This window comes from Leptidea sinapis, chromosome 10, assembly GCF_905404315.1.
Source record: "Leptidea sinapis chromosome 10, ilLepSina1.1, whole genome shotgun sequence".
NCBI classification, from domain to species: Eukaryota; Metazoa; Arthropoda; class Insecta; order Lepidoptera; family Pieridae; genus Leptidea; species Leptidea sinapis.
The window spans coordinates 11953676-11967010 of NC_066274.1; the positions used below are offsets into that span (position 1 = coordinate 11953676).

Consider the following 13335-nt stretch of genomic DNA (forward strand, 5'->3'; position numbering starts at 1 on the left):
TGAAAATAGAACTGCTGTCAGCTATGAAGAGTTTTATTTAAAAAAAACTAATCAAAAGAAAAGCCACGTGACTTTCTAAACAACCAGTGTGAACTTAGCGCAAACTTCTTTGAGCGGAATAAGCCGCAACAATTACGCGATAAGTTCAATATTTGAAATTTAAAAAGTCGACATAAATTGGCGGGATACTAATCTGTGCTTATATAAACAACTAGTTTTATTTTCCTCATATTCGAAATGAAAAGTAGAGTGTTTAACTCGGGTAAAAGAATCAATTCCTACTCGGACTATAGTCGCCCTTGCTGCGCTCGGCGTCTTAATACCTCGGGAATTGATTCTTTCGACCCTCGGTTAACAATCTACTATTGTAACATAATAAAGATTTCAAACTAGATAATTTATACGTCTAAATAGAGCCTCTTGCTATTAGACAACGTATAACAACAATTTTATATTTATATTATTAAACAACACTACATCTATCACAACATGCCTGACTTATCCTAATGCGACAGAGTATGGAACATATAAAATTACATATTACGTAAAAGAAAAACTAAAGTTACTAGAAATTGTTATTCTATTTGAATGTAAATGGTACAATAAGCAGCTCTAATGAGTTCACTCAGCGAACACGTGAACAGATCTAACCCCCTTAGTCATAATGGTCCGCTAACTTTAAACAGCCGCTTAGGAGTGTTTTTTCTCATTCTGAGTGAGGTCAATAGAAGACGACAGAGTGAGAATTAGCAATGCTTTACGTAAGTGTTCGGACATCGCGTTGAGCACCCGCGCAGGTGGGTGCGTGCGCGAGGCACCACCAGCAGCGTGGTGTATCTTACCTCTTATTGCTTTTAATAAATACATGGCTTAAGCGACATCCCTTCTTATCTAAATCTTGTAATAACCCACCTTGCCTAACACAAACAAAGTAGGATACAACAATGGGTACCCCGGGTATAACCCAAACTGCTGAATATAGATGAATGTTCATGCCAGGTTTATTAGTTTAGTGTGCGTGACAGCTACGTCTTACACTGGCGATTTGTTAGGCATTTTGCTTGAGTGTGCGTGCGTGGCTGAAAATAGAGGTTAGCAGTTCATCGCTATTTATTATCTAACGGCCGTTCCCAATATCCTATCTGCAGACAGATATAAATAACTACCTTCTACTGTCAGTAATTAGCTGTCAATAATCTGAAGCTGTCTCAATAGACCCGATAAGTTATTCTTGTCGCCTTATATTGGGACGCGTGAATTGCATTTTCAATACAAACTTCTATTGCTGGTAAGCTATACGTCGTCCTATTGACAGACAGCGTGTACGGATAAGATGAGCTACTGTCCATAAGTTTATTGGGACAGAAAAGTGAACGATAGTTACGATTTTTATCTCAAGTAGGAGATAGACTGAATATTGGGAACAGCCGTAAGAGTCTTCATTCTTACCAGCAATTATGTTCGATTAACATTCCGACGACAAGCGTCAATGAAAAGAGAATCCACATATACAGTAATATTATAGATCTTTATTATTATCTAATAACTAGCTGACCCGACAGACGTTTTTCTGTATCAAAAATTACTTCGTAAAATATGCACCCTGCTGTCGTAATGAAATTGTTTCACAGCAGAACTGTCAAACCGTGCGTCAATAGATTCTCTCACAGAAATTATGTATGGACACATCAAAGGAAAAACAAATTTGTTGTTTTTATTAAATTTAGCAGCATTTTCTTATTTATTCACCTTTAAAACCTTCTCTGGACTTCCACAAATAATTCAAGACCAAAATTAGCCAAATCGGCCCAGCCGTTCTCGAGTTTTAGCTAGACTAACGAACAGCAATTCATTTTTATATATAGATTAATTATTATTATCTTATCTATTAAGTATTACCTATATATCTACTTTCATTTTGCACTGCAGCCCTTTATCCCTTTAGTGGATAATAACAGATAATTACTCCCTTACCTTTCTAGGACTTGCATAAAAATTCCAGGACCAACAAAAAGAGACTCTATCTAAATTCTAAACGTATACATTGTCCAACTTTATATGAACATGCGTTGAATGGGAGAGTTTTAGCCGTAGTTATTTTATAAATTTATTATATATTATTGAAGTGAAACTTCTAATGCGACTTCCAACAAGGTTGCGTGAAACTTTTAACGCTACCTGTGCTGTAGAGTGCATAGTAAACCAGAGCGAAAATATTTAATTTACTTATTTATGTAATGGTTCAACAACAGATTTACATGATAAATACAGAAATTAAGCATTGAAATAATTGAAATTATCACTATTGTAATGTAGATCCAATTATAGGCACAACTTGGTCTCATTCATAAGAATACAAAGGTGTATAGGCAAAAAATTAAATTAAATAAACGAATGTTAATATGCGTTTTCAATTGAAAATTTTTGAAGTAAAAACTGCTTTCGCATCGTTGTGATTTGAACGTAGGTGAAACGAAAAAGCGTGACACCATACATTTTAAAGATTTAACGTGATGAAAAATGAGAAAGGCAGCATTACACACTGCTTTGGTACCAGGCGATCATGGTTGAAGAAGAGCTGATTGTCTTATATATGACGCGAGTATACCTTATTATATTGTAACGGCATGCGCACGATCAATTACTACATAAACACCAGGACATAAGTATGGTAGAGGTGATAGTAATGTCTTTCATAGCGGTAGAAATCATGTGTCAACCTAGCAACATCTACCAGGACTTCATATGCAGTTTAAAGGTTCATGCACAGTGCAGGTTTCACTTCCGACATGTGTACTTTGTAAACACGCAATATTTTTTTTGTTTAACTTAATTAATTGATTGATGATTGTCTGTAATGCGGCAGCACTTAATATATTAATAAAATCTTACTCAACATGGTCTATTGACCTGATAGAATTATTATGTCTGTAAATATATTAATGATAATGAAAAAATAATGAATCGAACATGATCTATCGTTGTACTTATTATAACACTGTAAATACCTTTCTCATAATGAATATCGTACACTACATCCTGCCAAGTCCGAAGCGCTATTGTTCCGAACACGCAAAAACACGAAGACCGATTTTAATTAACGTCTGACATTTATCCTTATTGGTTATACGAGATATAAGAAACCGTTATTAACAACGAATAAATTCCAAATCCAAGATAAATTATTGATACTATTTTTTAGGATCGTGATCTTTTTAGCAATGTAATTAAGTAGGTATCTCTGGTATTTTGTTGTTTTTAAGTAGTAGTTAAGTTGCAGTGTATCAATAACAATTAATTATAATGCTGACCTTTTCAATATTAAATAAGTTTTAATACAAACTGGATTAAAGCGCTAAAATAACAACTAATTAAATAATCTTTAGATTGATAGACATCTGAGTAGCTTACGAGTAAGTAATGATTGATTGATTGTTACTATTGATTTAAATCTTACTTTTCTAGATATTTTTAGATTTGTGGCGATTTGAAGTTTACATAAAATCATTTTAACTTTTAATAAAGTTATAAAGACACTATTATATACAGAAAACAGGGTAGTACCTACTAAAATTGTTTAGAGGAAAACTGAAAATCCACCTTTATTTATCAAGATAATTTGTGGATTTCTTAATTTTAAACAATCTTAATATATCTGGATTTATATAATCCAGTGTCCTGATGTTTGTTTCCAGTGAACTCCTAAACTAATGGACAGATTTTCATGGGGATTACTTCATGGAGTGAAGTTTAGTCCAACTTGAGACATAGGATAGTTTTTATATCGATTTGGGACCCATTTTTATTTCGAATATTTGTGGACATATTTTCTATGAGAGAATTTATTGAGGCACGGTTTGACAGTACTGCTGTGAAGCAATTAAATTATAACAACAGGCAGCATATTTTAAGAAATAATTTTTGATGTTATGAAATATTATTGATAAATTGATATAACAGTATTTTATTTATTATATAGAACAACGTCTGTCGGGTCAGCTAGTATAAATATAAATCACTGCATCAAACAATGGCACTGTAATAAGCCTTTGAATGCTAAATTGAAGTTACGATGAGAAGGCAAAAAGTTTTTGTAGGCCTTGAGATCACAATTAATTTATTAAACTTGAATTTAGCGTTCGTTTCAAAGTGTTTATCAAGTAGGCTTTTAAATAATGCTATTATTATCAAATTCAATTAAGTAGATATTTTTGGTGCGTATTTCTTAAATTGTTTAGCCTCTTGATTCTAGACAATCAATGAAAACACGCTAGGTTTATTACATTAGTGTGAGTGACAAGCTACGTCTTACACGCGGGATTTGTAGACGACGACACTTCACTGATCTTCAAAGTGAAAAGAAACCAAGCTATGTATGACGAAGTGAACGATATTCTGACATCGTGAACTGGTTTAGCGCTAATAACCTATTGTTAAATAGCAAGAAAACTAAATATATAAAATTAACCGTACCAAATGTCAAAAATGTTGATGTTGAACGGAGAGATGATAGAACCGGTGGAATCTGCTATATTTCTAAGCATTACTCTGGATTCCAAATTACAATGGGGCCCAATATTGAAGTTTTGGCGAACAGACTTAGTTCTGCAGCATACGCGGTTAAAAAGATTAGACAATTAACTGACATAGATGCTGCGCGACAAGTATACTTTAGTTATTTCCATAGTATTATGTCCTATGGTATATTGCTATGGGGCAGCGCTGCCGATATTAATACAATATTTGTGCTGCAGAAGACGTCTATTCGCGCTATTTATAACGTAGGTCCGAAAGAATCATTAAAAGCAAAATTCAAAGAAATTGACATCTTGACTGTTGCTTCTCAATAAATTCTTGATAATGTAATGTATGTTCATAGAAACATAAGTGAATTTTAGTAAATTTCTAGTGAAACTGTCATAAACATAATGTTAACACCTGGAACAGACATAAGCTTATAAAGCCTACTGCTCGGCTAAGTCTAGTTAGTAAATCTTTTGTGGGTCGATGTAGATGCCTTTAGTAGGAACAAGATCCCAGAAAATGTTCAAACCAAAAGTTACGTTATTCAAAAGAATTGTTAAAAACGTTCGTGTGGTAAATGTTATTATAACATAAATGACTTTCTTAATGATACCACAAATTGGGAATGGAGCGATCGCCCTTAGGCTATTAAATAATAAGTTTAATTGTACAATGTTACTTTTATAACATATTTTTATTATAAAAAAAATCCTGCTGAGTTTGTTGCGCTCGTTCTTCTCAGGCCTGAGGCATTCATTTTGGAATGGGTGGTAGTTTTTTGACTTTCAATAAGTGATGTCACATCCTATTTTGAATAAAAATTTTTGAATTTGAATTTATGCATTGCTCAAAATAGAGGTTAACAGTCAACCTCAAATTTTTTCGACGTTTTCACAGCTATCACTGTCTATCTAGACTTATAAATGATCTATGGCCGTTTTCAATAACGTATCTCTAGTTACGGATACATTGCTGTCGCCGTTTAATGACAACATCTTTTCTATCCATATTTATGTCCAATAAAGTTATACATAGTCCAAAGCTTTATGTCGATAGGTTATTGAAATGTAAGTAAGCGTAAAAGGATAGATTTGTCTTACCTTTAGTAAGTTAAACTGAGGATAGATAGGTTATTGAAAACAGCCACTAATGCGTATTATTTTGTTTACAAAATTAAAGTATTTTTGAAGGATTTACTGGAAGAAAATGCGAGAAGGATCCATGTTTCTCATCGCCGTGTCTCAATGGTGGTTCCTGCATGAGCATGGCCATAAACGGCTCCACAACCTTCCACTGTGCGTGCACTGAAGACTGGACTGGGAAGCACTGCGAGCTGCCTTCAACGGGCGGCGCCTGTGCTGCGAAGCCGTGCGTCAAAGGGATCTGTGTTGAGCAAACTGATGACGTCATCGATGGTCCAAAATACCGATGCTTCTGTGAACCAGGTGTGTACTTAGATATTTCTTTATATTAATTTTTACCGTAATGATTTTACTGAACTCACTTTTGAATACAACTACACAAATAAAACTGAAATCAAAATTTTCCTGTTGTGTCCACTTATTTTTTTTTACTGTACTTGGTGAATGATGTGTCCAATTTTAATTGGATCTCAGGATCATAAAAATATGCTGTACTTGTTATTAGATGATAGTTTTATCTTATTATCTGTTATTGTACCTACTTGTAAATAAATAAATAAAACTATGCGGGACTCGAACCCGCGACCTCTCGCGTTCCGTGCGAGCGCTCTTTCCACCTGAGCCAACCGTTCGGGTGACGTATCGTTTATAAAATATTGTATGCTTTGTTGAACTCTCAGGTTGTGGCTTCATCTATAGGATCTACTTTACAGTTGATAATCTGCTCAACCCCAATATTTGCAAATTCTAACAATCTGTTATGTTTTTAAAGGGATAACCCTCCCTCCTGGGATTAATTACACAAATAAAACTGAAAACAACATTTTTATGAACGATGCGGGACTCGAACGCGCAACCTCTCGCATTCCATGCGAGCGCTCTTTCCAACTGAGCAAACCGTTCGAGTGACGTATCATTTATAAAATCTTGTATGCTTTGTTCAACCCTCATTCATTTTCATAATTTTCTTTTCAGATTTATTTATGTAATTAATCCCAGATATGACGGTAATCACTTTAAAAACATAACAAATTGATTATGTATGTACATACTTTTTTAACACTTTTATTTGTAACATGTGGAGATAATTATAGAAAGCCAGTCAGTTGAACTAAACTTTTAAGTATTTTCAAAAAAAAAGACACAATTATAATTTATACTAATAAATGGAGAGCCGATTCTTTGTTCGTTTATACTACAAAACTACTGAGCCAATCGGAATAATACTTATACCATAAGTTGCAGCGTGTTTCGGAGAAGGTTTTAGTATACGAAACCTATATTTTTTGACTTAGAAATATCTATATACTTGCAATGCAAATAATTAAGGCAATGACATTTAATTACATATGACAATTCATGGAATGAGCGGGTGCGGAGTACTTAAATTTAGTTATTTATGCAACAGAAGGGGTTATAATACCCGAATGTGGGTTTATATGATAATAGTATCACATTGGTGTTTTAATACCTAATTATCAACAGTTGAATACATGTCTTTATCTACACCCATAATATGAATCCTCTAAAAGATTGTGACACAGTTAGCTTACTGCTAACATTAAAACAGCCAGTCCTAGTAACCTAATATCATCCATTACTGATGATTATATTCAAATAAACTCAGTATTAATGAAATAATTATTTATTTTAGTAGTGTTTAAAATATCTGGCGGTGTATTGTCAAAAAATGAATTGCTCATTTTTTGTAAGCAAAACAATAAAAATATTGATGAAAAATACCACAGAAAATACTTTATAGTTACGGCGCGCGACGATCTGGTAGTTTGGAACGCGCGTATACGAATTTGTTCATTTTTTGAAATTCATACAGATACCACGCATCGAGCAACAAGAATGTGGCTGTCTGTCAAACTCTTTGCGCATGAAGGGAACGAAAAAAAACAAAGAGTGTTATTATGAAATTCAGTTCAACATTACATCATCCGTTTGGGTGATGAAACGGTTATTAGGACATTAGGTAATAAGCTAACTGTTCGAGAATCTTTAAGAGAGGATTTAAAGCATGCGTGTAGATAAGTTTTATTTACAACACTCTTAATCAACTGTAAGCCTCATCTTATGTGATATTCACAATGCGACCTTCAAGTTATATTTTTTTATGTGCAACTAAACAGTGTAAAGAATATTTTACTGTAACTCCACTCTTTCTGTCTCGTCGCAAGTTTAAAATAAGTAAGTATTCTAGGTAAGTAATATAACAGCTAGCTTATGTTTCGTATTATGTCAATAATGACTTACAATTCGTACGGATCGAGTTGACACAACCTTGTGGGCGGTTTGTATGAAATATGGGTGACACCCACCCACGATGCCTAATCACTATTCCTCCTTTGCCTCTTACTTGAAACTTGAATAAATTTTATTTATGTTCTCGGCACCTTTTCTTGACTCGAAGATCTGAAGATATAAGCTGTCGGCAGTTTTTGTTAAATTATAATTTAGAAGCATAGATTAAGGATTGGCCTCCGCTGCGCTCCAACTACATAACGCACTACTTAAGAAGAATAGTATATGATATAATGTATCGTGCAGGTTTAGCGCGCGGTCGCTAGTTAGTAGAACATCTTCCCTACTAGCCTTGTATCGTGCAGGTTTAGCGCGCGGATGCGAAGAAGTTGATTATCTTCCCTACGAGCCGTGTATCATGCAGGTTTAGCGCACAGCCGCGAGGAAGTAGAACATCTTCCATCCTAGCGTTGTATCCTGCAGGTTAGCACGCGGCCGTGAAAAAGTAGAACATCTTCCCTACTAGCATTGTATTGTGCATAGTTATATACATACATAGTGCTTGTTTAGTGCGTGGCCGTAGAACAATTTCTAATATTGACAAAAAACATTTGGTTTAGAGAACAGATTAGGATAATTGATATAAACGAGATTTAAAAATTAGTTTTCCAAAGAACTTTCACTTCTGACATGTGTACTTTGTACGCCCGCCATTTTTTTTTACAGCAACTATTAGATGCTTGTGTGCGTGGCATCTTGACACTCAATGGCATCTTTCAAATTTGGTAACAAAAGCTTAAAATTGAAATTAATAAAATACAAATACTTTCTGATGATTTGTTATCCCAGTGTCTTTCTCATTTGTTGTAGTATTATTTTTACAAAGTTTTACTATGCAACTCGGCATTTAAGTTTCAATTATTAGCAAAGTTTAACAGAACATGTGGCACGTCAACGTCGCACATTGTTCGAGACTGGCTCGAGTGCGCCCTCTTGGGCGTAGTATTAGTTGGCGTACTCAGCGACTACGCCTGCGGTATCTAGTTGGTAGTCGGTACCAATCCTTAATCTTAGATTAGAAGGTTTTGAAGGGTAGGCGTAAGAGTCCAAACGTCATACGTCAACCAATATATTTTAATAAAACAACAAGCAGTTTTGACTAATGGATTGAAGACATATCTTGTATTAATATACAGTATATAAGTTAGATTAAAATGTCTCGAATAACTTCAGATTTACTGCGAAATATTTCCTTTTCAAGAAAATGTTACGAGCACGTTCTTTTAGATACTTGTTTTTACTTATTTCTCTCGAGTTATTAAGTTTTCTTTAAATTTCATCGCTTTTCTTTAGTTAAGAGGCATGTTTAAAATATTTTATAATAAATTTTCAACCAGTGAACCCTTTAATTGACAATGAATGATTAAAGCACAGGATGTTATTGTTTATAAGTTTTTGGTTCGGTGAAATTTCGCAAGATATCCGTTGTATTTGAATATTTTCAATTACAAAATCACATTTATTTATATTTTGGATGGATTAATATATTGTATAATACGCGAATTATTTCGTATTTTTATATAAGTACGCTAATGATGTTGCTTAGTGACAAACATAATAGAATCTACTTGATTTTTTTTTTAAAACTAAATAAAGATATGTATTCGTATTTTGTTTCGCAAATTAATATACTTACTTTAATAAATAATAATAAAATCATAACTAATAATGACACATTTTACACAATTACAAATTCAATGTATAATGGAAACGTTTATCTTAAATAGTCCTACAAGAAAGCCCGCGACAGCATAATACACTCCTTTGCAAAAAAAAAACTGGCACCTTAGTAAATAACCTGTTAACCTATTATATTATAGTGATATTCTGGCATCATCCGAGAATAATACCCTACCCTAGTCCTCTTGAGTCCACGTCGTACAATTTTGAGCGAGGATAAGTCTAGCAACATTTCCGTTTTTTTGAAAGGAGTTTATATCTATCTCTTATAAGTATAAGACATTAGTGCCAAAATAGTGGACCATTCATACAATAAGAATTATTGATTTATTTCTATTCTTCACATTTGGTAGTAACAAATTGTATTTTTTCCGCCTTTTATCCGAAAATGCATTTATAGAATATGCTATTTAAAAAAGATAAGCTTTGTCTTTTACACTACATCATTTGAACATTTTTTTGAATAGCTATGTCGATAACGATAAACAACCGTGTAAGCGATATTATGGTACGGTCCGGTGCTCGCAAGCGGTTGGACGACCGTGGGAGTTATTAATTTTAAACGCATGCAGTTTAAAAGTTCCAATTTCAACAAATGGGAGGGTTAAACCTTAAAGGTAGCATAGGCATACGTTTGGGCACGCCATGTTTTTCCCAAAGCTAGCTCTAAGTGGCTTCCTCACGCGTTTCTAAATCGCATAATCTACATGTTTATGCTGACCAAAATAAATCGTTTGAGATAGTAGTATATTGCAGTAGCTTCCTATAATTTTAACATTACCATCAATCATTATATAGGTACATACATCCGTACCTGTATTGGTATATCCTTACAAACTATAGCGTTTATAATACCTATTAGTAAGATCACGATTCACAATACAGTTGTTCGAACACTTATAACTGGAGAACGGTTGGACCGTTTTTCATGATTTTTAATTTGTTGGATTTGTGTCCGTCTCGAATAGTAGAATAATATAATAAATGAAATATTGACGGAAAAATAAAATACTTAATACATCATTATCACAATTTTCTAGGGATAATCTCTCTACTGAAACTATTTTGAACATTCTGCAACCAATAGTATGTCACATTTATTGTGAAAAACTCGAAAAATGAAAAGACATTTTCGTTATAAACGGATATAAAAAGAAAGTAAGATAAAAACGGTTGAACACTAAAAATAATTTATATTACAAAGTCAGCTAGCGTGATATATGATCGTGGTCGTATCGCGATACGCTACGCGTTAGATCGTTTAATCATCCGTTACAACTTAAGTCTAATTGTCGCTGTGTGTCATTAGATTAGCTTAATCTTTTAATCATTATGAATAACAAAATTGTAAACATCATTGATGTTATTGTCATAATAATAACTACCTACATAAAATATTTTCTCGTTCAGAGTTCTCCGTCAAAGTTATCCTCTGTATGATGAAGCGGGCTCGTTCAAGTTGGACAGTTAATGTCACGCTCGGCGCTTCCAATCGATATGCTGCGAGAAATTCCTATTGCATTTTGGCATCATGCCACAACTTCATAACTTGTAGGTATGTTGCTTATTCCCAACTTGGTGCCAACATAAAATGAGAGCACATTAAGTCTTGGAGAGGTCGTGTCTCTAAAGGGAATAATTTCATTCATTCATTCTTTGCTTAATTTTCATTGTTTGTTTATGTGTACGTACTTATTTTTTATTCTTTAAATTATCCCCCTTATGCAAAAAGGCCTATAGATGACTAGAGGTTAATCAGCTCAAAATCCAAAAAATATATATTTATACATGTAAATAAAATTTGAGTGTCTGTAATATTGAAATAACCTTTTTTTACTGCACGTATATGAATATAAATACGGTACATAAAATAAAGTTTTTTACAATTTTTGTCTGTCTGTTTGTTCCGGCTAATCTCTGAAATGGCTGGATTGGAGGGGAGATTTACTGGCAGGTAGCTGATGTAATAAGGAGTAACTAAGGCTACGTTTATTTTAGAATAATACTTTTATTTTAGAAAAATAAAGTAATATTGCAATGTCCTAATTTATATGGCAAAACAACGTCTGCCAGCTAGTTTATACATAAATCTATCAAATAGGTATGTATAAATTTAAAGGTTACGTAGAACGCCAAGAGAATAACCTGCAGCATAAATATATTATGTGTGGCTGTAGGTATTTATTTGTTGTGTTTTATAGTTTGGGGGAAGCCTTTGTTCAGCAGTGGACGTCTTCCGGCTGATTATGATGATGATGATGATATATTGAAGGGGGCACCGAGTGGTGGATCTGTTTATGATGGTCGTTCCTTCTCATTAAGCGTTTACATTATTTTAGAAATGTAAAGTGTAAAATTTGGTGACCGTTCGAGAAGTATTCACGACGTAATGAGGGTCATTTTAAACTTTAGACATTTCTTATTATGTTTCCAAATTGTACGATTTTTAGTGTGAATTCTCGTAATATTGCAATTTATTTACTAAAATACTTCCTACTTACCTAACATATAAAGTTTCGTAATGCCTTTATGCACAAAATGTTCAGTAACTATTCTTGTTACACAAAAACGTTTGAAGTGTACAAAATGCAATAACCAATACCATTCTGAATGTGTTGGTTATAATAATAATGATACAAAGTCACGATCACAGTGGATATGTTCCAGTTGCTCCCCAAACACTAAACAATGTAATTTAAATAGCACTTCCACAGTGTCTATAGAAACGCAGCCAACCAATTCTACTATATCGTCAAGTGTTATAAGTAAAATTGAGAATAAGATTATCGACGTAATTACGAAGGAATTACCGAGTATTATTCGGGAGGTTCTGGTTTCGGAGTTGGAACCAATTAAACAGCAGTTACAACAACTAAAGGATTCCACCGCAGTTCTTAATAATCAATACGAAGAATTATTAGAAGTTGTCAATTCCAAAACCACGGAAATATCATCTCTCCGCTTTGAAAAAGACACCCTATGTGATACCGTAAGCGAGTTAAAATCTCGAATTGGGTTTATGGAGCAAATTGCGCGACAGAGCAATACAGAAATTGTTGGAATCCCGGAACATAGAAACGAAAATACAAAGAAAATTGTCGAACAACTCTGTAGCGTAGTTGGGTTTAACCTTTCATCGTCAAAGAATATTTTATTGGCTACGAGAGTTGCTAAGTATAATCGTGAATCAAATAAGCCAAGAGCCCTTATGTGTCAGCTTCCTAACAAATTAATGCGCGACAATTTACTTGCAGCTGTTATATTATATAACAAGACACACAAAGACACTAAACTCTCCTCAACGCTATTGGGCATTGCTGGACCCCAAGTGCCAATATTTGTGAACGAACACTTGACGCGAGCCAACAAATCCTTGCACGCTGATGCCCGAAAGAAAGCCAAAGAAAACAGTTATAAATTTGTTTGGGTAAGAAACAGTAAAATATTTATCCGTAAAGACGAAAATTCTCCCTCCAAGACTATTTTGAGCCCGGAACAACTGGAAAAGTTATTTAAATAATTTTCTTATTTATTTTAGAATTCTTGTTTATATTGTTTTCTCACCGTTCTGTTTAGATTTTAATTTTATTTAATATATATGTCTATTAATTTAAATGTTTTTAATAATGCAACATTAGATATATACTACCAAAATATAAGGGGAATGAGAACTAAGTTG

The 13335-nt window shown here is 33.7% G+C and overlaps 1 protein-coding gene across 1 annotated transcript in view; it reads left to right on the forward strand.

Moving 5' to 3' along the window:
- LOC126966387 (delta and Notch-like epidermal growth factor-related receptor) overlaps nucleotides 1–13335 on the forward strand; it is a 44249-nt gene that overhangs the window by 13773 nt on the left and 17141 nt on the right. The window contains exon 7 of the mRNA XM_050810383.1: nucleotides 5715–5969. Within this exon, the coding sequence (XP_050666340.1) occupies nucleotides 5715–5969 (255 nt within the window). The remainder of the gene's footprint in view (nucleotides 1–5714; nucleotides 5970–13335) is intronic.